We start from the raw sequence: 27,103 nt of genomic DNA on the forward strand, positions 1-27,103 counted from the left end.
CACGCCCCCTACTCTCTTACACGGACCGTGTAAGAGTTACAGTGTGATTCAGCATGCCTCATGCACCTCATGCATATGCATGACATGCTGACATCACACCGTTTAACTGCAGCCTCCGTGTAAGAGTTATAACTCTTACACGGAGGCTTCCTGAATCCTGCCCAGTGTCTTTTCAACATCTACTTCTTAGTAACCTTGTAACAGTGTGGTATTTTATAGAAACGTCGCAATTAGCATGTTTATTTCCAACATGCCTATTTTTTAAGCTTAATAGAGTGCTGATGCTTTATACGGTGTATATATTATGTCGTGTTTGAAGAACATTTAATGTGTGCTCCGATATAAACTGCGTGTATGTTTATGTGGTTTACATTTTGCTATTTTAGTTATTGTTTATCAATATTAAATATTTAATTTCAAGGTGTATACATTCATTTATTTATACGCTCTTGTGCATTTTATTTATTATGTATTGATTACGTGCACTCTAGTGTGTTTTAGCAAGTCTTGCGTATGGCTCTTTAATTTGTGAGACGTACTTTATTAGTACACTCATTGATTGGTTAAAACATTTGAATTTTTGAGCGGAAAGTTTTTAAAAAAAGCTTGGACTGTCTGTTCGTCTTTTCTGAAGAAGTCTTCTGATTCAGGAGGACAAAAACGTTGTTGTTTTTTTAATAAACTTAATATACGTTAAAAAGTACATTATCAAGTACGTTATCTGGTCTGTTTTGGCAGTTTGCTGCGTGGAGTTTCCTTTCGCTTTTGCTGTTCAGCTTATTATTTTATTTATTTCACATTTGTTAACCAGGATAGTCCGACTGGACAGCAAGGGTCCGTTTTCAGCGGAGTCCTGGGAAGAAAAGCTCCAACACAATTAGAAGAAACATAATGCAATTTACAATAATATGAGATAAACAGTTGCAGATTACTTCAACATAGTATAAAACATTACAAGATGCCTACAATAAGTCAGAGCATATATATATATATATATATATATATATATATATATATATATATATATATATATATATAAGTTTGCAGGTGGATGTCATAATATAAAGATATTTCAGTTAATAGCAATGAGTATTCTATTACTGGATAAAAGATGAACATTTTTATACAAAATGAGCATGGAAGTTTGCAGTATTCCACTGATGGATGGATGGAAGAACAGATGATTATTTGTACAAATATTTACAATATTTACATAGAACATTGAGATGCAATCAGATGAGTATTGTACAGTCTGAAGAGCGACCCTGAGTTGTAAAAACTGTATTGTACAGTCTGAACAGCAACCCTGAGTTGTAAAAAAGGTTTCCGTGTAGTAGTGTGTTGTTTTATGGTGGTTTGTTACAGTTGCATAGATGGTTGAAGCAGAGATATGATTTTAGGACAGTCTTAAAGGAGAATGTAGAATTTAGAAGTCTAAGGTCAGGAAGAAGGTTTTTCCAGTTTTTGGCAATTTCATGGGCAAAAAGCAATTCCCCTGAGTTGTTTTAGCAAGAGATGGTTTCAATTAAGGCTTTGTTGCTAGAGCATAGTTGCCTATTAGGATTGTGGAAGTTAAGACGGTTGTTCAGGGCAGGTGTTTTTCAGGGTAGCACAGTATTTGGTGGGCTAAGCTGAGTTAGTGATATTTTAGTAGGTTGGGGAATTCTAGCCAGTGTAGGGTGTGTAGGGTATGGCAATGGTGGGAATGTGACAGCACTGGTGGTGAATCTGGCAATTTTGTTGTAGCAGGTGGAGAGTTTGTTTAAGTGAATTTTATTTAGGTTTGTTAGTGAGGGAGAAGCATATAGCAGTGTGGACAAAAAGATGAGTTCTAGATATGGCAATATGAGATTCTGAGGTAAGGTACCTTTTGCATCTGTAGAGGGAGCCCAGTTTTTTGTGGACCTTAGAGATGGTTGTTGATATGTGTTTATTAAATTTGAGTTGTTGGTCAATGGTGATTCCTAGGAGTTTTGCCTCAGAGACTGGGGTGATTTGAGTGTTATTGGTGGAGAATATGGAAAAGGGGAGGTTAGTGGATTTGGTTGAGTGGAACAACATGAGTTTTTTTGGGGGGTTAAGTATAAGTTGTGAGTTATTGAGCCAGTTCCCAATTTCAGTGGGCTTTTTGCTGAAGAAGTTGGATGCTGGGTGTAGATCATATGAGGATTGTGTCATTAGCATATTGAACTATACTGGCTTTTGTGGTAGCTAGATGGAGTTGGTTGGTGAAGATATTAAAGAGAAGTGGGCCAAGGATAGAACCTTGGGATATGCCTAGGGTGACTGGGAGTGGAATGGATAGGCAGTTTATCCATTTGACAGACTGGTGTTGTTTGCCTAGGTAGCTTTCGAACCAGAGCAGAGTGGGGGTGTTGAAGTTAAGGTCAGAGAGACAGGTTAAAAGATTTTTGTGAGATACCATGTCAAATGCCTTCGATAAATTAAGGAAGGTAGTGGAGACAAGTTTACCTTGGTTCCTGTAGGAATTTATAGTGTTGTGAATCTGAGTAGGGCAGTGGAGGTACTGCGTGATGGGCGGAAGCAATGTTGGGTTGGAGAGAGAAGGTTGTTGAAGAAGAGGTGAGAGAGGATTTGGTGATGTATGCATCTCACTAGAATCTTTGACAGGGGTGAAAGAATTGCTATTGGGCGATAGAGTTTGGAAAAGGGTCCACCTTTGTGAAGGGGAATGATGAAAAAGGCTTTTCACAAGGTTGGCATGTTATTTTCGGTAAAGGATCTGTTAATTAGTAATGAAATAGGATAGGCTATGACTGTGGATGCAAGATGATTGTTTAGCTGAGAATTAAGGGAGCAGAGGTCAGACTGAAACTGGGTTTGAATAGTTGAATGTGAGGGAGTGGATTGAAGAATAACCATGACATCTGCATAAAAAGTAATAGGAAGGTTAGGGAGATCAGAGGGCAGCTTGTTAACAAAGTCTGAAAACAAAACTGAGTTGAGTGCAGATCCCTGGGGCACTAGTCTGGTAAGGGGTGCTGTCAGTGGTAGAAATGGGCCTGTTTTGACTCTGAAATACCTACTTGTTAAGAAATGTTGGAACCAGGTAACAGTGTTAGGGTAACCCAAATTTCTTGGAGGGGTTGAAGCAGCAGGAAGTGGTCATTTAGATCAAAAGCTTTAGAGAGGTCAGTAAGGAGAGCTCCTGAAAGGTTTCCTTTATCCATGTTGAGAAGAATCTCATCTGTAAGTGACCATAGTGCTTTCATTGTACTCCAGCCAGCTCAAAATCCATGCTGTGTAAGAGTGGGGAGATGGTATTATTGGATGTACGTGGTCAGTTGGTTGTAGATTAGTTTTTCAAGTATTTTCCCAAGTGTAGAGAGGAAGGAGATAGGGTGAAAGAGGGAGGTATTTACTGGCTAAGGCTGTTTAGGAAGGTGTCTAACCAGAACAGTTTTCCATATTTCTGGTATTGTATTTTGAATTAAGCAGATGTTATAAATATGTAGAAGAGCTGTGGTAAGGAAATCTTTGCAGAGTGATATAAACAAAGGGGCTAGATTTTGTACACCAGGGGTGCATCCAGGTTTATGTTTTCTAGAAGAGGAACAATATTTTTTGTATGCAATTTTCTTAAAATAGAAGGGGGAATAAAAGGAGGGGACTAGGTGAGTTGTGTGGGGAGGGAGAGGTTGCAGTACTAAGGAGGTAGCTGAATTCTTTGAGAAAATCAAAGGTTGAGAATTAGCCTTGAGAGGTCTGGCTTTGAGGCGCCTTCCCAAATGAAATGGTACTGACAATGGGATAATTGTTTTATTCCTCCAAGTATCACCTTGACAGGTTTACAATGGAATTGTCCACTCTTCTGAGTATGTCTTGAGTGCAAGAGTGTATTGTGTATTAATTGTAGTATACCATTTACCTGCTTAGCTTAGAACTTTTTTAATAGGAGCTCATGGGCTTCCTCATCAGTCCAACAACACCCAGTATGGATTATCATGCATGGCTTCCTCTAATAACATGAATCATGGGAACGTGCCATGGAATTTCATCAGATTATTGAACATTTCATATTCTCTAAGCTCATTTTCTCTACAACTCATATGTTAACGTATGTATTTGAAACAGTAGAATTAAGCAGTTCTATTCAAGACTATTCAAGACCACCACAACCAGAGAAAGAAATCAAGTACAGATCACAGACTACTAGACTCTAGAAATCAGAGACCCCAAAAGGAGTACTTTTGATGAGTTATTTTTAAATAATTTGTTTTTTCAGTACATTCCATTTCACTGCATATTGATCTCCACCTATCCCTACATATTCCATCATTACAAGTGCCAAAGAAAATAACTTACCACCACATTCATGAACCACATATAATGCAAAGTCTTCACAGCTATTTTCAACCTGGAATATCAAAAAGAGGGAAATAGAATAAGTGGGCACATACTTTTTATTTGTACAAAGCATTTTATGCATTTTTTATTACCACTCACTCGAAATTTGTTAAGTAGAAGAGTCAGAACCTGTGGTGTAGTCATGCTACTGTTAACACGGACATTCGTTACTGAGCCATAGGCAGGTGTGAAAACTGACGTCTGGAAGGCAAGAAGAATAATATAAATGTAAATGTCTGACACTGTTTGCAAATGATAACTTGCAGCTACAATAAACAAAAAAAACACTGCAGTATGTTTATATACTTTTTAGACAGGCAGGTTTATATTTATCAGAAGTGAAATGGACATAGACATTGCCACAAAATATGTGCTGTGTTTATTTATTTATTTACATTTGTTTACCAGGAGTCCATCTGGGACAAAGGCCCATGTTCAGTGCAGGTCTGAGGAGAAAAGCTCCTCATTACAACATTTATAAATTGAACAGCACAGATACAAAAAAAATCTTATGGAGTACAATAATAGCATTAAATATAAAGTACAAGTTAAGTGGTGTATAGAACAATAAGTCATATAATTACTGAAGTAAGATAAAAAAACATTAGTAAAGTACATGTGTATTTAGATATAGAAAAAATGGTGTTATTAGTCAATGCAATATAAGAAGACTAAAATAAAATAAGAGGAAGACATTGTGTATATTTTTTCCAGAGTAGAGTGTTAGCATGTGGGAGAAAGGGTGTAGAAGCATTTTGTTTTATCTTCCTGGTGTGGTACAGGAGCAGAGCCAACTGCAAGTTAGGTGATCTTTGAGGAGCATTTTGAATTTAGAAAGGTTAGCTGTGTGAAGTATATGTTGGGGTATAGAGTTCCATGTTTTAGCTATCTGTTTGGAGAACAAAGCATCTCTGTAACTGTTGTTTTACTTTAGCAACCTCCAGTAACAATTTGTGATGATCAGCGGGATCAGTTGGAATAGGGTTGTTCTTAGTTTTTGAGGGCAGGGCAATTGCCAAGTTGGAGTATGATGGTATGGGCAATGGTAAGCTGGTTAAGAGTTAAGAGGTTAGAGAGTTCAAGCCGGCTTAGTTGCTGGAGGGCTATGCATTGGTGTGATCTGTTTGTGTGGTTTGTAGCAAATATGGCTATTTTACTGTAGCAGGACTCTAATTTGTGCATGTTGTTTTTTCTTATGTTTATAAGAATTGGGGAGGCATATAACAGGATGGACAGCAAATGTGTTCTGACTATGACATGCATGAAGGTTTGGGTAACATACAGGATGGATCTGTAGAGTGAGCCCAGTATGATGTGTACTGTTTTGATTGTCTGGGCTATGTGCATGTCAAATTTGAGTGCTTTGACAGTTCTTACTTCTAGCAGTTTTGTGTGGTCGACTGGTTTGATTTTGGTGTTTCTGGGAGTAGATAATGACTGGAGTGGAAGGCTGAGCTGTTTTGTGATTTGTAAATAGCACTAATTTGGTCTTGTTGAGATTAAGTATTAGTTGATTGGTTGATATGTATTGTTCTATGTCAGTGAGAGATTTTTGAATAGTTTGTAGAAGCTCGGGGAAGGAAGTAGCTGCACAGATTAGTGCTGAGTTGTCTGCATATTGTATTGTAGTTGCTGAGTTTGTGGCTTTACTGAGGTTATTGGTAAAGATGGAGAAAATAAGTGGTCCAAGAATGGAGCCTTGTGGTACACCCACTGAAAATGGGAGGAGGGTGAGATTTCATTTTGCCATTTGACTGCTTGTCTTTTGGACAAGCAGCTTTGGAACCATGATATGGCGGTTGCGGAGAGGTTGAGGGGGCAAGGACATTGAGTAATTTTAGATGGGAGGCTATGTCAAATACTTTTGACATGTCAAGGAAGATGGATGCAACAATTTGTCCCTTATTTCTGAATTATTGACTTCTGTTAAGCTTATAAGAGCAGTTGTGGGGCTGTGTTTAGGTCTAAAGCTATGTTGTATATTTGATAGAAGGCTATTGTTTCATAGGTATGTCAATAGTTGCATATGTATGCATGTTTTGAAGATTTTTGCCAGTGGTGGGAGTATAGCAATGGATCTGTAGTTAAATAATTGGGTAGAAGTTCCATCTTTGTGTAAAGGGATAATGTAAGAGATTTTCCAAAGTATTGGGATGTATTGTTCAGAGATGGAACAATTTGTTAATACTGAGACAGGGTAAGCTATGGAGTTGCCTGTTATTTTGAGAAAATCATTGGGTAGGAGGTCAGACGCAAGTGATGATTGTTTTAGTTTGTTGAGGAGTTTTTTTATGTAGCTAGTCTGGATAGGAGTAAAGTGAAAGAGTTGGATTGGAAATATGTGGTAGGGGAAATGGTTAATGGGGTGTCATTGTTAGAGATTTATTGAATTTATGAAATGAAGATTAAATTGGGCAGCTATGTTATTAGCTGAGTTAAGAGAGGATGGGGATGGAGTGATGGATTGAGAGGGGTTTAAGAGTTTTATGGAGCTCCAAAATTTGGGGGGTTGTTATGGTCTTTTGTTGGATTATTGTAAAACAGTTTTTTTGTCATTTTTGATTTGTGTTTTGACTCAGTTTCTTACCTGATGCTAATTTAACAGAACAGTTTGTCTCTTGGTTGCTTGGTATTGACACCAGGCTGTATCTCTGTCTTTCATGAGCTGTTTATCATATGTGGTTAGCCATGGGGTTGATTTAGCCTTTGTTCAGATTTTTCTTAGGGAGCTAGATTATTAAGTATTTTAAGGAATTTGTTGTTGAAGTAATTGACTGCGTCATTTAGATGGAGATGTTTTAGAGGGGACCACTTGCATTGTATGAGGAGGGTGTTGAAGGTTTTGGTGGAAAATTTTCTTTTGTTCCGAATTTGTTTGCAAATGATACTTTGTGGGGAAGGCTTTGTGCCTAATAAGATAAGTGGGTGTATGGTCACTGAGTGTGTCAAGGAGACAGCTGGAGTGCTGATATAGTAAGGGCCTATTTGTTAGAGTTCAGTCTAGAATGGATAGCTTGTTGCTGTGTTAATCTCATCTAGTAGGAGAGGAGATTATTTGGGAGAAGCTGAATAAGTTAATTTCGTTGGTTGGGTTAGTGAAGGCGCAGGTTGACCAATCTAGGTTGAAATCACCTAAGATAATTGTTTCTTGATTAAAAGTGGATGCTGTTCAATTGAGGAGATTTTCTATTGGTGAAGTATTATTACCAGGGGGTATATTGAGTGCGATGATGGTAATGCTTTTGTCAGGGTTTAGCTGGAGTTGGGAGATTAGTATCACTGTGTTACAGTTCAGGGAGTTGTCTTTCAATTCTATTTAGCTTAAGTGTGTCTTTGTAGACAATTGCAATGCTGATGCCATGTTTCTGAAGTCTGTCGTGTCTATGGATATTGTACCCCTATGGTACTATCTCACTGTCATTTATGTGTGGTTTTAACCAGGTCTCTGTTATGATTGCTATGTCAGGGGATTACTGGGTCATGGCCAAGTGGAAATGTACAATTTTGTTTAGAATGCTTCTTATGTTGATATTGATGATTAGGAGGTTGGAGCTACTTGGATTGTGTTTGAAAGAGTTTTGAACATTGGGGTTATTGCCTTGGTGAGATGGGAATGTTTGGGATAGTGAGCCTGAGTTAGGGTGTATATTCCCTGCTGTTTAGAGAAAAAATAAATTGTATGGGGATATGTGGGAGAGTCTGGATCATCATTTAAACAGTTTATGACTATATGTGGGATTGTTTGCATTAGGGTGTGTTTAAATGAGAAAAGTTCTGTGAAAGAATTGTGATATTGCAGTGTAAGTATTAATAGTATTTGCTAGAGAAGTGGTGTGTAGTGTTGTGACATTTGTTTGTCATGGTAGGTTGTTAGTTGATAGGTTGTTGCTAGGAGAGTAATTAGTAGCTAGTGTATGTATATATATATATATATATATATATATATATATATATATATATATATATATATATATATATATATATATATATATATATATATATATATATATCATCTTAACTGGAGTAGGATAAGATAGGTTATTATGTATGTGGGAGGGTGTTTATATGGTGGGTGGAGAGAGATTAAATTGATGTAATATTAGTTTGTTGTGGTTAAAGATGGGGATAGAGATTGATTGGTTGTTACTAGGTGTGATGCTGGGCTATTGGCTAAGGGGTTGGGGGTGTGTCTACCTATTTGGAATAAGTTTAGGTGTACTGGAGTGGGTGGGAATGGGGGTTGGGAAGGGGAACAGAGTGAGCCCGTGGATAGTGAGGGTGAATGGAGTGGGCTGGACCAGATCCCTGAAACATGAAGAAAAATAAACAATCAATCTCTGGAGCTGTAAGCAGATGAAAAGGAGGAGGAATAACTGACTAATAGAGTATATCTATAAGATTAAACATGGGCAGGAGTGTAGCAGGGGGATTTGATACAGTGGTGTGCTAGTGGCCATTCACAAAGGAGATTACATGCAGGAAATTATTACAGGTTTTGAACATATATTTAGAATGAAGGAGTATTGTTGTACAGGGAACTGGTTTTGATTGGAGAGTTTTTGCTTCAGACTGGTATACAGAGTACTGCTTCATTTACTGCATCAGATATAAAGCATTTAGAATGATGGAGTATTGTATACAGCATGGGAGAGAAGCAGTAGAAGTGCCTGGCAATATGCTGCTTGTTCTACTTTGAGAGTCTTTCTTTCTTTCACTGGAAGTGTAAACGTCTTCACTTCTGAACTACTTGTGACAAAAATGTCTGGATGTGCACATGTACCTAAGGTGCTGGTATACAACATTGCCCATCTTCAATGATATACCAGCTATTTTATTTATTTAGCATTTGTTAACCAGGAAAGTCCAACTTGGAACAAAGCCAATTTTCAGTGGAGGCCCAAGGAGAAACACTCTAGATGCATGTCTTTGTAACATGGGAAGAAACTGGAACACCCAGAGGAAACCCACACAAATGCAGGGAGGATATGCAGACTCCACACAGAAGGCACTCCAGCCAAGAATCAAACCAGAAAACTTCTTGCTGTGAGGTAACAACATTACCACTGCTCCACTGCACTGTCAATAATCATATCAATGAGTTAAACAGTCCCCAATTCCATGAACTGAATTTCTTTATGTGGCCACTAGTACACTTTAGCACCCTCTGTCCCAGAGTTTTGTTATCATCCTTTGCAATTTTATACTAGAGTTCCTCCATTTGATGGCTGTTTGCAATGTTGAGGATGTGCATGAGCTTGTGGAAATGACAGACACTTAGTCCTTAGTGCCACTTAATCTCAGTCAGTTTTACATATCTTAGTAGAAGCCAAATGCATTAAGTAGCATTATTTGTGAAGCTGATAAGTAACTGAACATTTGTATATGCGTTTACTTGCTGGTTTTATCCATTTGGTTCCAACGGCAGGGAAAATCTAATCTTAAGTCACCATCCTGATTCCTGACCTAGTTAATCTCATGGTAATCAATGGCCCAGATGGCAGCAATTCCAGACAACATTATGGAAGACCTAAAAGCTATTATGGACTCCCTAGCAGTATTCACTAAAATGTTCCAACACAGGCATTCTGTATATAGAGAACATCACAACTAATTACAAAACCCAGTTAAATCATGTGCACAATATCTTCCCTGCACAAAACTAGGAAACCTCCAAAAAACAGGGGCTATGACATTGCACGGGAAGTAGACACATTCTGTGATCTATTCCATGAAGGGTAGAATCAGTGATCTAGAAAACAGTCTGGCACAATATGTTTACTGGATTTAACAGAGAAAGCTGAAGGAAACAATCTGAGAAACTCCATTGCCTGGAAATGAAAACTTTTAGACAGTATGGGCTCCCTCAATTATGGAACAAGCCCATTGGATCACATAAGAAATATAATTTTCCCAGACAGTTTATATTCAAATATTTGAGTCACACCAACAGAGAACTCATTCATCAGAAAGCTACATAGGTGAGAACAGTCCTAAAGATTGCAGGATTTATGTCCACCTTGTACTTGTCTAGAGTATGGCCCTTTTCATAAAGTGCTGAGCCCTAGCACCATATCTTCATTATTTCAGGGAGAAAGGGTACATGTTGCAGCTAATAAGGGTATCCAGTCAAATATTTTCAGTCTCTTCTGTAAATGTAAAATTGTTATTGCCCCAATGTTTGATGTAGGAAGGCTCTGTTCTCAGACATGGTGAAGAGCAAAGGGACATCCAGTCACTGACAACCCAAACCTCCAGAAAGAGACAGAAGCCTAATATACCATCTCCTACCAAATCATCCAATGACAAGGGTGAAGGAGTGAGGAAATCCCCCAAGCAAACTTGCAACACTATCAGCATGTTGGATTTCAGGGAAGTCGTTCTGATACAGGTCAGCATCAGGATCAGCTTTGGCCAACCTTCCTCCTCCCCAGCAACCTATAATATGGAAATAGACTTTGCAGAACCAGACATTGAGATGTAGCACTGGAATCACTCAAATCATCCTGAATAGATGATTTTTACCTCATTAAAGGCTCAGCAGCATCCCATAGCACAGAACTGAATAGTTCCTTTGACTGAAAGCTTCTCCCTCTTCGAACCCATTCATGAAGGCCTGGCTTCAGTTTGAGGATAGCCTCATTTTGAGCTCAGTGAACCACCCACAACTAAAACTGCTTTAGGAATTTATGAATAATGTTATTTAGTCTTTCTTTGACATTTTTTGTAATAAAACTTAGAACATATGTAGTGGGCAATAGTGGGTAATTCTGTTGATGGCTAGTACATGATTTGCAATATTGGAAAGAAGTTCAGATTTTCAAACTGTTTCCTTATGTCTATATTTTGTACACTCTTAGCTGTCACAGCAGCTCACTGCAAGTTTATTCTGATAAGTTTTTTTTTTTTTTCCTTTTTATGATGTGTGAATGGGTGAGGAGGTGCGGACCGATGTGATGTAAGCCTAGGGAACCACATTCAGCTGGCTGTCCTGTCCTACTTTTCTCTTTTTGCTGGGTTAATTGTTTGAACCCTGTTAAATGGAAATGATGGATGCACCCTCAGCAAGTTTTACACACCCGAGTAGAAACTAGATGCAGTAAGTTGCAATATTTCTGAAGCCAATAAGTGATTAAACAATTGATTACTGCATTTAGTTGCTGTCTTTTATCCATCAGGTTCTAATCGTGGGGAGCATCTAAGATGTGTAATCTCTATTGTATTTGCTCACATACAACTCTCAAGACATTGGTGTCACTTCCCACCATAACCTGAATGAAGGCAATTGAGACCCAATTAGGAAGCCTGCTTTAGCCTCAGCAGTGGATATACAATGGATGCTGCTGAATGTTAGAGAAATAATTATACCACTTAAAAAGAAGGGTTTTGTAACTTTCTGCACAAACCAACGGCCAGGTTAATTTGTTAGCAGGAAGCAAAAGTAAAAAAGAAATACAAGCATTATCTTCTAGAATTTTGGAGGGGGTGGTGGTTTGACAGTCTCGGTAATTCATAAAGAAAAGGTGTTCTTACACCTTTATTCATGACTCCTTGGGATGGTTAAAAGCTTTGGAGATCTCAGGCAATTCTGGTAGGTGGAATATCCTTGTGATAAAGAGCAGTCCATAGGTAAGTACTAGGCAAAGTCTAGCTAAAAGCCCTATTCAAAATTTTACTCTAGTCTCAAGGAGGGCAAGACAAGATAGACCAGGGAAAAATTTGTGGCTGCCCATCCAACTATCTAAGTTTACCTTGAAGGGGGTAAGGGTGCTACTCTGCTTAACATGTAGTGTTAGTTTGTTCCAGAGCTGAGCAATACACTATGATATGAATCTATTACATGAATGCATCTTATTTATCTGCTAATGAAGGTTTAGTTCTTTAACTGGGTATTTGAGGTGCCATTACTTGTATGAAGGAACAAGAGGTCAAATATGGCTGGATCTTTCATGGCTCAAAAGGGTATACAGGGACCTCCATGGAGGCATTTGTAAGAGACTGGTTAGAGAGAAACAGCTGACAGTCTCTCCTGATATCTAAGATTTTGAGGTCACTGACCTTTTTAGTAATGATCTCTGAGATTTCTCAAGTTGTGTGATATGTTTAGACAAATACGTGCCAAAAGGCACATTGTATTCAATAATGGGTCTGATAAGATGAATAAGGGGGATTTAAGACTTCTCTGTCTAACAGAAATATTTCAGAAATGTGATCAGCCAGGTAAAAGGCTTTCTGAACTCTGTGAGATGTGATCAAATGAAAAGGAATTATCAAGAAGAGCACCCAGATCCCTTAGAACAGCACCTGTCTGGAGAGGTGCATCTCTTTACAGTAAGTGAAAGTATATTGTTTACCAAAATGAACTTGAACTATGCTACATTTTAATTTGAGAACACTGTCCTTTAACTAATAATAAACATAGTCTAACCTATGTTGGAGAAATTGTGAGTAAGCTTAAATTTGACTAATGACACCCAATTTACAGTTGCCTACAAACTTAGTTAACAGTAGGCCAGGAGTGCTGGCCTGAAGATCTGAGAAATAAATGGCAAATAGGAGAGGTTCCAAAACTGAGGCCTGTGGTATACCACTGCTAACATTTTTTTTGCTTTCAAAAGTGGCATCTCTGACTCTAACTACATGGGTTCTGTAAGACAGCCAGTTAGCTATCCACTGCACAATATAAGGACTTATATTCAAAATTACAAGTTTATTAATAATGCCTGCAAGGGGAATGGTGTCAAATGCCTTGGCCAGGTCTAGATATGATAGATGCACTGCATAACCATTATCATCATTAATTTATTTTGAAAAGTAACTGAAGCAGTGAATAAAGTGGCAGGAAACTTCTGCTTGACAAAGCCAAATTGATCAATGTAATATATGGGAAATTGTCACCCACTAAAGAGTGAATTAAACTATATAGCACCATCATTTGGGATAGGCTTCAAGATGTTTTTCTCACTTTTGTACTTTCCCGAGACATGAAATGCTGAACAAAAACAGCACTGGGAGTGCCCTCAAGTTCAGCTAGCATCGACACCAAACAATAGTGGGCCAGGGTCCTATTACTGAGTTTAGGACAAACTATAAATCTAAAGGAGAATAACTTAGAACATTATTCAAGCTAGGCTAAACCCAAGCAAAAGCAGAAGATAAAGTCTAACGTCAAGAAAAGAAGAAAAAGAGGTTCACGTTTCCTTTCCAAATCAAAATTCTTTATTGTAGAATCAAAGGCAGATAAGCTTTGTATAGTGATTTTTACATACAGTGAGTGATGTATTTCTGCATTTCAAAAACCTACATTGGAAGGGACTCACCCCCAGGTATAACAAAGGAGCCAGAAAACCAGCAGATCACTGTTATTGGTTGAAATTTGAAAATCTTACTTGGCACAGGATGTTTAGCATCCAGTGGGAATGATAAGTCAAGTCTGGTTTGATTGGTCATTTTTGGGGGTTGCTAACCAGTGAGAGAGGAGATACATTTATTGTGAAAATAAGCAAATGGATACAAGAAAAAATGTCTAGTTGCTTGTGTTTTTCATAACCTTCTTCATGTGTCGCTTAAGCCAACTGATATTTATTTCTCAAAAAGCAATGAAATAAGTAATAAAATAATGAAATTAAAGAGTAAAATAAAAAAATCAAAAATTCATGATTCTAAAAATGTAAAACAGAATGTGTGTCTAAGAAGGATTGGACTACGATCCTGCCTGACTGAGGTTGGAGGAATGCTACTTAGTTTAAATTGAGCAAAAGCTCATGTGAGCAGCGCTTTCTCAAAATCTTCTTCAGATCTGCCCAAGAAAAATAACTGTACATAAATTTTATGTATTTTTAGTTGTCAATGTTTGCATTTTTATTAATATCTATTTAGAAGAAGAGAATATACAAAGGAAAAATAAAGTAGCCATTTGGGTACGTGGTGCTTGCCAAGGAACAAATCAGCAACAGTTCCGCGTGGGTGTAAGTGGTCAATGAACCCATTGTACATCTCTGTGCTAAGATGCCTGTGGACAGGTGCGAACAGCCAATGTGGAGCCATGGAGACCTTCATGCTAATAGGCATGTGGATGGAATTTAACAGCCAAAGTGGGGCTGTGGTGTCACTTTTACTTGGTTGGATAGGGTCAGGATAGAGGGGCCATTAAAGGCTGGGAGCTATAAGATAGGTCCTTGGCTGAAAAAAGAGATGAATGGTGAATTTTAATTGCTTATTTCAGCCAATCATAGGTTCATAGGTTCATAGGTTGGTACTGAGCTATCTGCCCGAAGGCATATATTAGCCCAGCCACGTTGTGCGGTATTCAACGCCCCTTTAGTAGTTCCCTAGACCCTTGTACTAGCAGCTAGTACCCTTGGCCCCTATCTAGTAGTGCTGTTGGTGTGATCCCTGGTGTGAACTTTCTGTTACCCATCCACTCATCAAGGTTCCTCTTGAAGAGTGATAGTGAGGGGCTCTGTCTTATGTAGATCGGGACCCTGTTCCATAGTAAGGGAAGTCTCTGCGAAGGGAATCTATCCCTCCAGCATGTTCTATTCATTGTTGGGTTGAGGTTTATATCCCTAGAGCATGTAGCTCGAGTAGATTTGGGTTTGCCAAGATGGAGCATGTTCAACAATTCTGGGTTGGACATGGCTCTGTATGTTAGACAGAGATCGCTTCTGAGAAAGCGGTATGCAACAGAGAACAGTCTTAGCTTTTTCAATCATGCTGCATAGGGCAACTGTTTGAGGCCAGTAATTCTCTTGGTTAGGTACCTCTGTGGTCTCTCCAGCTGCTGGAGATGACTAGCCAGGTACATTCCAATTGGTGCATTGTACTCAATAATGGGTCTGATGAGGGAAGAGTAGAGGGGCACCATTCCATCCTTAGATCTTGATGTGAACCCTTTCATGATCAAATGGGTCACACAGAAGGATTTTCTAACCACTTTGGCAACATGGTTATCAAAGGAAAGCTGGCTATCTACTTGGGTCCCTAGATCCCTTATTTCTTCTTCAAATTTCAGGGGATTACCTCCTATGTTGTAGTTTGCGGGTACTCTGTTTTTTCCAAAGGGGATTACTATGCATTTTTTTGCATTTAGCTCGAGAACATGGCTTTGACACCATGCATCAGTCCCATTTAGGCCCTTCTGGAGGATCTCCATGTCGGTCGGAGACTCTATTATAGCACCCAGTTTGCAGTCGTCCGCAAACTTAGTCAGCCACAGCCCTTCCGTGCTTGCCTGTACTTCTGAGAAGTATATGCCAAACAGGAGGGGCCCCAGGACAGAGCCCTGAGCCACACCACTCATTACTGGTCTGGATTCTGACATAGATCCCGCTACTCTTACTTTATGGGATCTGTCTGAGAGCCAGTTTGCGATCCATCTTGTGACGTAAGGGTTTATGCCCAGGCTGGTGAGCTTATCAATAATACCTGAATGGGGAATGGTGTCAAATGCTTTAGAAAGGTCAAGGTAAGCCGTGTGTACCAGCTTTCCTTATCTATAGCCTGAGTAACTGTCTCAAAGAAATCCACCAGGTTCAGGAGGTATGATCTGCCCTTGACGAAGCCGAACTGTGTGGGGTCCAGCGACTGGAGTTTCCCAATCTCTCCATTTATGAGTTCCATAATGATTCACTCCATAGCCTTACAGAACAGACTGGTCAGGCTTATTGGTCGGTAGTTCCCAGGGTCAGTTGTGGCCCCACCCTTGTGTAGCGGGACCACCGTGGCCGTGCGCCATTCTCTGGGCACATATCCTGTGGAGAGGCTGAGACTGAACAGGGTATTAAGATGTGGGGTTAATTCCTTTTGGAGCTTGCAAGGTGTAAATAGAGAATGGGATACTAATATTAAACTTGGAGATGAATTAATATTGTAAAACAAACACTTATAAAATAAAAACATATTAAACCAATCAAAACATTCAAAATATTCAAAACATATAAAGTGCATCACCCTTCTCAGTTTGTGTGAATAATGATTGTACAGCCAAACTCAGGTGGATTGGAGAATATCATGTTGAAAGTGGCCAATGGAAGGCAGGAAAATGAGGTTTCCAGCTATGGTGGGGAGGATCAGGGTTTCTACCGCGAAGGCTGAACTGATAACTAAAAATGAATAAATAAAAATTATAATTAAATTAAAATAAAATTAGGTAACAATAACATTAAATCAAATAATTGTGAAAGAGATTTATAAACCAAATGTGGATCTGAGTATGAACAACTGGGTAAAAACTAGGTAATTAAAATGAGCACAATAAAGAAACCAGGTCCATAATTGAGTCTCACATACCTTATTTTAGAAGAAGTGACCTTTTCCTTTTGCATCAGATGAGACTGAAAAAAACTTGTTTTTTTAAAAAAATATAGAGAAAACAGAAAGCAAAAACGTAACAGAGTAACTAGGACCACCATCCAAACTCAGAGAAACACATGGAAGAAAATACCAGATCACAGATTTTAGTCCAAGTATTTTGTGCCACACTCTGTTAATAGTATGCATGGTGGTGTAGTTTTTTGAGACTGAGTACGCTGGAAATAGAAATCTAGGTGTTCTGCCCTGGTGACTTGCAGGCTTCAACTCTGACTTGCCACTTGAGTTCTCATTTCTCTAGGTGGTCGTTTAGTGATGCCTGTAGTTCCTTTTTGGGCACTTAGTCTAGTATGTGAAACTGGAAGGTGTTGTGTCCAGGATGACGTTAGTTATGCTTGGAAAGTGCATTGCTGTAGTTCAGTCAGATGTTGGGCAATCCTAGTTTTTAGCTTGTTCACCATTTTCCTGATATAGGGCCCTGGGCAGTGAGCACACTGGCCCTGTAGACAATCACTTCAGTGTTGCACTTCCTGTGTTATCGGCTGTGGTAGTAACAGTCAGTGTTGGGGCAGTGGAATCCAGAAAGGTTGTTCATGTGATCACAGTACTTGCAGTAGGGTGCTCCACATAGGAATGTATCTTTTGGAACATTGAGAGAGTTCATAGTCCCCTTGCCCATCCTTTCCATAAAGTCCCTGATATTCCTATTCCTCCATAAATTGAAGCTTGTTTTTTCCAGTAATATGCTGCTGAAGGTGAGGTTGTTCCTATATATGATCTAGTTGTCCTTGATGATACCTATGATATCTTTGCAGCCCATGGAGTATGTGATGGTCATGGAAATGTCCTTTCCCATGTCTGTGTTTTTTTTTTCTTGTCCTGTTTTGTGTGGAGTTGATTTCTTCAGCTGGAAAGTTAGGGTTCATGTTTTTGAGGATGGAGATGGACTGGATTATCCTGCATATGGACTTTCTGCAGTAGCCCTGGGACAGAAAATCTTTTTCTAGGTTAGCCATGTTGGTGGTGAAATCCCTGAGTTCTTTCAAAACTCTTGCCATCCTGTGTCCTTGGGAGGTAATCCATTTTTTTGCTTTGACCTATGCTGTCATGGTGAAATAATAGGTTGACCCTGGTGTGTTTCTGATACAAGTTGTTGGAAAGGTGATTGAAACCATTGAGTTTGGAAATAATGAGCTGTAGAAAGTTGCCGCTGATCTTGTCATGCAAAGTGGTGAAATTCAGGAAGTTTGTAGACTTTAAAATGTATCTGAAGGCTTCTAGAAGACTAGCCTCAGCGCCATTCCAGACAATAAAGATGCCATCAATATACCTGTAGTAGCATCCCATGTTGTTGGTATTAGGGAGAGTTGTAGATGTGCTTCCACTCCCATTTGTCAAGGGCTGTGCTGGCTAATCTGGGAGCCATAGCTCCTCCCATGGCAATACCTTATTTCTGCATGTAGAGGGTTTTTGAACTGGAAGAAGTTATTTCCAGCAATATATGAAGGAGCTTGCTGATGGCTTTGGTTTCAGTGTCCATGGCTGATTCTTAAGAAAATCTATTTCTGTTTGAATGCAGTAATCATGTGGTCGCACCATGTAGAGTGCTTCCACATTGATAGTGACTAGGAAAGACTCCTCCGCAACTGGGATGTTATGGATTTTCTTCTGGAAATTACCAGTATCCTGGATGAATGAGGGGTTGCGCTCTGCCAGGGGCTTAATCTGAACTTCTAAGGAGATTGAAATGGGTTTAGTAATGCTGCCCCCACTAGATATCACTGGCCTGTAAGATGGATCCATAAGACTTTTGTGGGACTTGGGAATACCAAAACATTTTAGGATCTTGGGGTGAGCGACCATGATAGAATCCAGCAGGTTAGTGTTGATCAAGCTGTCATCACTTAGGCGAAATAATTCTGTCATGATGTTATATGCTGCTTTCACTTGGTTGGTGTCACATTTCTTGCAGTAAACCTGGTTTTCCAGCAGAGATGTAATCTTGAGGTTGTATGCTTCAGTGTCCATAGATAGAATGCCTCCTCTCTTTTCTGCCTTCCTGACTCTCTGAGTGGGATCAGAGCTAAGTACCTCTAGAGCCCTGTACCCTTGAGATTTAAGGTTGTAAAAGCATTTTTTGAGGGGGGTCTTCTCAGAGCTTTCCCCTTCACATTTAGTCTTAAAGGCAGAAACAGGTTGGTGTTGAAGGTGCACAGAAGTTGCTGGGTCTCTTCCATTTCTCCTTGATGAAAACATTGTCTGGTCTTTTATTTTGTGAAAGAATGGCCTTAAGTTAATTTTCCTTGTGAATATCTTAAAGTTGATAATAGTCTGTACTGCTGCTTTTTTGATGTGAAATAAAAGACAGACCTTTTTCTAAAATGTCCAGTTTGGTGGAGGTTAAGGGGTTTTAGAATGATTTCAGACCTTGTTCTTGATAATAAATTTGTACATTCAGTATCACGTAAACCTTTTTTTAATGAAAGGGTTTGCATACTGTAAGACCTGTAACATAGTTTATCTGGCTAAATGTCATAAATGTATAAGTTTTATATTGGGAAAAGTAATAGGCAATTCAAAGAACGAATTTTGCAGCATCTTAGTGACATCTGAAGTCAGAAACAGACTAATTCACTTGCTAAGCATATTAAGCTGAATGCTGAATGTAGATCAGAGTATAAAGTGTGTGCTGTATCTTTAAGAAGCAGCTGAGGCTGTAGATGCATGTATAAATTCCAGGAATGTGCAATCCCTAGTGCCATTTTGAAGGAGCAGCCAGACAGTGAGCATGCATGATCATAGTTGTTAGTTTGTTTTAGAGTCAGAAAGCCTTTATAGTAATGTGTTTGTATAAAATAATGCTGCATAAACAGAACCCATGAAGACTCTTTTTATCATGTCCTAGACACAAAAGCAACATGGCCCCAGAACTGGGATGGAAGAGAGAAGAATATTTGGAGCCATGAGGTGCAAAGACAACAGTGAAGGTAAAAGTGAGATGAAAGTGCACAAACATAGCTGGAAAGAATCAAAGGTAATGAGAAACAACACAAACCAAATTCACGAAAACCATAATGAACTTCAGAACAAAACTGTGAAAAAAAAGACAAAATTATGACTGTCCACAGAGATTTTTAAGCACTTTCTTTCCTTTTAATCACTGTCCTTCTTGACCAAACTGGAGAGATTTAAATATGTCTCCTTTTATGAGAGGTTTATTGATGATTTGGTTCTGGTCTGGAATCGATCTACTGATGAGTTAAGTCAATTTTTGGATGATATGAACAGACACAGGATGGGACTGAAGCTCACTTTAAGTGATGTTGGCACAAATGTGCACTTCTTGGACTTGAATATAAATATGAATCTTGAAGAAAAAAGATTCACCAGTACGGGGTTCAGAAAAGACACCTATACTAATAATTTCCTTCATTTTGAGAGTGGTCATCCTTTATTCATGAAGCTGAACTTGGTCAGAGGACAAATTATACATCTCAGTGGATTAATTTCAGGCAATGAAAATTTTATTTGTGAGGCATACAAACTCATTTTCATGTTTGTCCAGAGAGGGTATCCATATGAAAAGTGGAGGGAAATTTTTGAGCAGATATTATTGGTTAGGATGGAAAAGTTCCCGCCAGTTTCAACTAGTGGGTTTATTACTAACAACAGCAGTGGGAAAGTAAAAGGAATGGACTGTGCCTTTCCCGTTCCTATTAGTATTGATTGCTATAGTATCAAACAGGTCATTTCCAACAACTGGAAAATTATTTTGGGAAACAGAGACTTAGCTAGAGTATTAGGGGACCACCCACACTTCATTTATAAAAAGGTTGCTAGTGTAAAGTCTATTTTAGAAATAGGAAAGCCCAAAACTGTTAGAGGAGCCACTGGCACTTACCCATGTTATAACTGCAAACAATGCAGGTTTATTGATTCATCAAAAAATATATATTTTTCCACACATTAATAAAATGGTAGTCAGTAAAGGCAGATATAACTGCAAAAGTATGGGGGTAGTATATTTGGCAACCTGCTCCACCTGTCATAATTTGTATGTGGGGAAAACAACTAGAGCCCTTTATAAAAAGGATTTATGAACATCGTTTGGCTATTAGAAATAAAGACACTAACAATGCTTTAGCCAAACATGCTCTGGATTGCTCTAACTTCAAGAAATTTGTATTTTTTGTGTTGGATGAAATAGATTTGACTCCATTTGTCACAGAATTCAATAATGCCTTGGAAAACAAGGAGCTCAGATGGCAGGTTTTCCTTAGGGCAGACCATATTCCTGATTTAAATGAGACCTTAAATGTGAAATATCTTTTAAATAACAGACTATATTATTAAATAGTTTATTTGACAAGTATTTTACAGTAGGCACACATTTGAATGTGCTACATGTTTTTTGTATACATGTCAAGTGTTATATTTCACATTTGATATTTTTGCCTTTAAGAAAACGGTATGTATTAATGAACAATTAGATGAATGGACATTTGATTGCTTTATTTTTTAATCAAATTTTGTATTTAAACTTGACCAATTGATTAATGGGCTGTTCTGAAGAAGTCCGGTGTGATTAAAATGAAAGAAAGCGCTTAACTTTTTATCTGTGTGGACAGTCATCGTTTTGTCTTTTTTCATGATTTTGTTCTGAAATAACACAAACTATTTATTCGATACAAAAGACAAAAAGGAGCATTACAAGGGCACAAACCACATAATTAGGCAAGCAGAAAGTACAAAAAGTTTGTTAACTAAAGAAAATGTTTAAGATAAAAGTATTCGATGAAACAATTAACAGTAAAGCAAAATGAGTACATTTAAAGCAAAAACGAACACGTTTAAAGCAAAATGTGTGTGTTCAAGGCAAAGCTGGGCATGTTTAGAGTAAAATGAGCACAAGAAAAGTATATTAGGTGTGAAAAGGGCTTAAACAAACAAAACAAATATAATAAGAAATGAAAAGGGCACATTAAGCAAAATAAAGATAGGCAACTGTATGCGTTTTGGCAAAGTGCTGTGTTTGGGCATAACTATGACTTTATATTGCATCAAGGGCATAACTAGAGTTATTCAAAGTATCTTAAAGTATGTAAAAGTGCTTGCATTGTGTGCTTATTACTATGCATGTATGTCGAAGAGTTTATTGTGTGCAATGTGCAACTATTTTGTGTAATACATTCAAAGTATAGCCATTTTGATAAGTTTCTTGTGCTGGGTATGTCTATTCGCAAAGTGGCACCATTACAGACAGCTTCTTGTACTGTAGAGAGTTGCCTAGCAAGGTACTGCCATTTTTAGGGACATTTCAGTGTGCTGTATGCAGTTATTCACAAAGTGCAATTACTTCGAAAAATTATTGAGTTTAAGGCAACAGATGTTTGATTTATTTACATTGTGCAGTTACTTGACATGTTTCTTACACTGATAAGAGGTGTTTTCTTGCAAAAGACGATATTACAAGAGTATTACAGTGCTTGTGAGTTATTCAATCACACTGTAAACTTCTCAAATGTTTCTTAAAATGATGGTAAATGACTTTAGAAGATGATGATAAATGACTTTAGCATTTTTGCCCTTACCATGACATTACAAAAGTACCAAAATGCCCAAGAAGTTTATTTCAGAAAGTCCAGTTATTCAAAAGTACTATAAGTTTGTTTATTTGCATAATTCCAAAAAGCCAGACAAAGGTATAAGTTCAGAGTACAAAGGCATATGTCTAATGACAGTTACTGACATTAGTTTCTGGCATATGTGCATGTGTGTATGTTTATGCTTATTTGCAAAACCCTTCACTGGTATGCAGTTTATGCAGATAGAGATGCATGCACAAGGGCATTCATTTTGCTAAACCTAGCAGGGCCAGAGGCCATAGAAAGAAAGCATTCATTTGTGTATGCATCAGCAGTATATGAAGGAGAAGGTGCGGACTGCCATATTGTTGCACAAGCTGAATCAAGGGAAGACCCTAAGTGTTTGAAGTGCAAGTTCAGGGAAATGTGTAACTCTCAGACGAATATTACATTAAAGAGGCATCTGTTTTACACAAGAGATCAGAAACCAGGGGAAGCATTTGCAGCATATAAAACTAACTTGAGAAACAGAGCTAAAACATGTCAGTTTGGTGATTTAAAAGATGAGCTGATAAAGGACAGGCTTGTATGTGGTATTAACAGTGCTGCTGTGAGAAAGATTTTACTTTGTGACAGTAATTTAATGTTGAGCAAAGCCATAGAGATTTGTGAAATCCATGAGGTGACAGAGAAACACACAAGTATGCTTGCGAGTGACAAGAGCATGGCTTAGGTTGGCTCCAAAGCACAGGCAGATAGTATGCAACACGTGGCAAACAAGAGCAGACCAAAGCATGTGGCAGCTACAGGGTTTCCAAAGAAGCCACAAGGTTTTCTAGAAAGTTCCAAGAAAGGTGCAAGCTCCAGTGTCAGCTCAGTGCCGTTTAAGCATTAATCAGCAAAACCCAAATTTAGCTTTATTGTTAACTGTCACAATTGAGGTGCGGATCATGAGTCTAATAGAGAGAAGTGCTTAGCATTTGGTCAACAATGTCACAAGTGTAAAAAATGGAACCGTTTCCAAAAATTTTGCAAATCAAGTAAGCCTCATGCAGTTGTAAAGAAAGGTTGCACAAAAAAGCAAATTGATCAAGTAGAGCCGAAGCAGTCAGCTTTCTATGTAGATGGTGTGTCAGTGCTTGATGAGAGAGTTGATGCAGTGAACTTAACAAGAAGTGAAGTGTTTTGTACTGTCCGGATTAATGGAAGATCCACAGAGATCATCAACAGACACATTTGCTAGAGTGAGAACAAATGAACAACTCAATGTAACCAGTAGCACAAGACTTGTTGCTTATGGAGGTGAAGAAATTCAGTCTGAAGGTTCAGTGATACTTTCATGCTATTTGGCCAAGAACTGCTACAACTTGTTGTTCTATGTAGTCTGAAGACCATTGTATCTTTATTGGGTCTCAAAGATAGTTTAAGAATGAATCTGCTTTCTTTTGCTAAAGAAATTCCTCACATAAGCACATTTCCGAGTTCTAATTTTTCTGAAGCCATTTCCTTAGAGTATGCTGATGTTTTCAATGATAGGTTAAGCAAACTACCACTTGCGTATGCTATGAAGTTAGACCCAGAGGTCATTCTAGTAGTCAGACCAGCAAGAAGAGTTCCGGTAGCTGTGCAAGATAAAATTAAGGCTCAGTTGGATAAAATAGTTCAGCAAGGTGTGATTTGTCCAGTCACAGAACCAACTAAATGGGTGTTGTCAATGGTAGCCGCTCACAAAAAAGGCTCAGGAGAAATCAGAATATGCATTGACTCAAGAGATTTGAACAAAGCATTAAAGAGACCATATCATCCAATGTGCACAGTCAAAGAGGTTGCAGCTCTAATACTGAATGCCACTGTATTTTCTGTTTTTGATGCAAAGAGTTTGTTTAGGCAGGTGATGCTAGATCACAAGTCCTCATTTATAATTACTTTTGATACTCCATTTGGCAGATACAGATTCTTAAGGATGCCATTTGGAATAAATTCTGCAACTGACATTTTTCAGAATGCAATGGAATAAATTTTTTCAGGTTACACTTGTGCCATAATAGTAGACGATCTATTGGTTGGAGGCAATGGTGAAGCAGAGTATGACAGAAACCTCAAGAAAGATCTAGACAGAGCATGTGAAGTAAACTTGAAGCTCAGTCCTTTGAATGCAAATTCAGCCTTCCAGAAGTTCCGTACATAGGTCATTTGTTTACGAGTACAAGCTTGAGACCAGACCTGACCAAACAAGCAGATATTCTTGAAATGTCTGCACCAGATAATGTACAAGCTTTACAGTTTCTGGGTACAGTCAATTATTTAATGAAAGTTATACCAGACATCAGTGAGTTGACAGCATCTTTAAGAGAGCTCACATGCAAAAATGTTACATGGTCATGGTTGGAACAGCACCAGAAGGCATTTGCCACCCCACCTGCATTAAGATATTATGATGTGAACAAACCACTTACTCTTTCCTGTGATGCTTCAAAATTTGGTCTAGGCACAGTTATACTTCAAGAAGGCAGACAAGTAGCCTATGCATCTAGAACACTAACCCAAACTGAGATGCAGTATGCTCAAATTCAGAAGGAACTTTTGGCAATAGTATTTGCATGTTCCAAGTTTCATGATTATATTTATGGTCGAGCTATTCAGATTGAAACTGATCACCAACCTCTAGTTACTATTCTAAAGAAACCTTTGTATTCAGCTCCAGCAAACTTGTTTCTGACAAAAGTACTCAATTTACTAGCCAGTTGTTTCAGAATTTTGCAAAAGAATGGGACTTTGTACATGTCACTAGTAGTTCTGAATATCCTCATTCCAATGGTCTAGCTGAACATGCAGTGCAGAGTGCAAAACAATCACTTGAAAGGTCAAAGCGTGACAATACTGATGTATTCTTGAATTTGCTTAATCTCAGAAACATACCCAGTGATGATATTCTTGGCTCACCTGCTCAAAGACTACTTTCCAGGCATACTAGAACTACACTACCTATTCCTTCAAGTTTTTTGCAGCCTAAATCTAAGAGCAACAAAACCATCAAGGCTCAATGGTTCAAGAGGCATAATATCCAGAAATGTAGTTATGAGAGATTGAGCAGATTAATTCATCTGTTGAGGGAAGGAGAGACGGTACAAATCCAGACAACAAAAGGTTTTGATTGAATAGGACAGATCACAGGCATCTGTGCCAAGCTGAGATCTTACTTGGTAAATTCCAAGGGTGTGGTATATAGGAGGAATCACAGACATCTTCTTCCTGTACCATAATCATCGTCATTGTAATCACAACATTGTATCTATGCTGCGGACTCTAAATCGAAGAGTGAGTCAGAAACTGTTTCCAGACTTGCATACTATTATCTTTTTAAATGAAAATAAACTAGCAAAAAATCTATTACTAAATGACCAAAATAATAAACTTTGGCATATACTATGTGTTAACTTCCAATATAATACAATAAAAATCCACTAATCTAAACTACATAAATTATATTTACAACTTATTTAGAAGTTTCATTAATGCCAATGCAGACATAAAACTATGGCTTGAGCTGTTAATACCTTTCAGCTCTACACAAAATATATTTAATAAAATACATAAGAATATTCTTACTAATTGGGAAACAAATAATTGTACTTGCTGGCAGCACTGTATAAAGGACCAGAAGGTACTAGATAATAAAGAAATAATAAATACATATGATATATCAAATGCAGACTGGCTAGTACTTCATAGGTTCATAGGTAGGTTCTAGGCTGTCGGCCCTAGGGCCTATACAAGTCTAGCCAAAAAGGTACCCTGGCTTTCGCCAACCAAGAAAATTATTCTCCTGTGCCCCTGTTGAACAGAGCCACTATCTTATGCTCAAGATCTATGCAGCATAATTAATAATTCATCCTTTAAAACTAAGCCTAAACTCATAAATTACATGTACGAAGTAATATATAACAATTATAATTGGACAAATTCAATATCAAAATTATATAAAATTCTATTTATTTACAAAGTTAAACCCAATCAGAATGACTGGAACTTCATAACGAAAGGACATTCAAATCAATTGAAAGTAAAACTAATCTATTATACTCCATTAAATTAACATCACATTTACAAGCTTGGAGATCTTCACATGGAAATTTCTGCATAGAGCTTTTTATACACCTAACAAGATAGCTAAAATCAATTAATCAAAAAATGTTACATGTTGGAGATGTTCATTAAACTGTGAAGCTGACTGGTCACATATCCTATATGATTCTAATATCATTAAAAATATTGGAAAAAGATAAGTAAATTTATTCAAGCTATCTGCACAGACTCATTGTATTAACAAAGTCACTGATTATTTTAAATGTTTTGAATGTTAAGGAAAAAACAGAAATTAACAAAAAATATCTTTATCTCCTTTGGACTATACTAGCAGTAGCTAGGAAGGGTATTACAATTAAATGGAAATCCTCCACTAAACCTGCCATTAAAGATTTCTTGAACTTAATGAAAGAAACAGGGCTGATGGAAATGAAAGTCAAGGAACTGAGAAACTCTCCTAAAATGGACCAATAATCCCTGGGAGAAAATTCTCTCTCTTATTGAGATATTAAATATGGACACAGCCTCTTTTATAAAAGATTAAAGAGATAAAGAATCACTTGAAATGTATAATTTTAACATTTTCACAGCTTGTTTTTCCTTTCTTATTGTCAGAAAAATATGCATTTATGTATATGTTTAATGCTTATTAGAAGCTAAAAGGGTTAACACATTTTCATTCTATTTTATGTACAGCTTGATTTTGTATGAAATTATAAGATGCTTTTTCAAACTGCAGTATGCTTTCTGAAATT

General features: G+C 37.9%; 1 protein-coding gene across 3 annotated transcripts in view; it reads right to left on the reverse strand.

The window, feature by feature from the left end:
* The window catches only part of RASSF4 (Ras association domain family member 4), a 1,767,318-nt gene that overhangs the window by 207,971 nt on the left and 1,532,244 nt on the right, over positions 1-27,103 (reverse strand). For 2 of the 3 annotated variants that reach the window (XM_044056757.1, XM_044056755.1), the window contains exons 7-8: positions 4,468-4,569; positions 4,327-4,378 (exon numbers count right to left, since the gene is read on the reverse strand). In XM_044056757.1, coding sequence (XP_043912692.1) covers positions 4,327-4,378; positions 4,468-4,569 — 154 coding nt within the window. The remainder of the gene's footprint in view (positions 1-4,326; positions 4,379-4,467; positions 4,570-27,103) is intronic. The other variant, XM_044056756.1, reaches the window with a different exon arrangement.

This window comes from Protopterus annectens, chromosome 14.part0 (genome assembly GCF_019279795.1).
Source record: "Protopterus annectens isolate FY-2018-M chromosome 14.part0, PAN1.0, whole genome shotgun sequence".
NCBI lineage: Eukaryota > Metazoa > Chordata > Ceratodontiformes > Protopteridae > Protopterus > Protopterus annectens.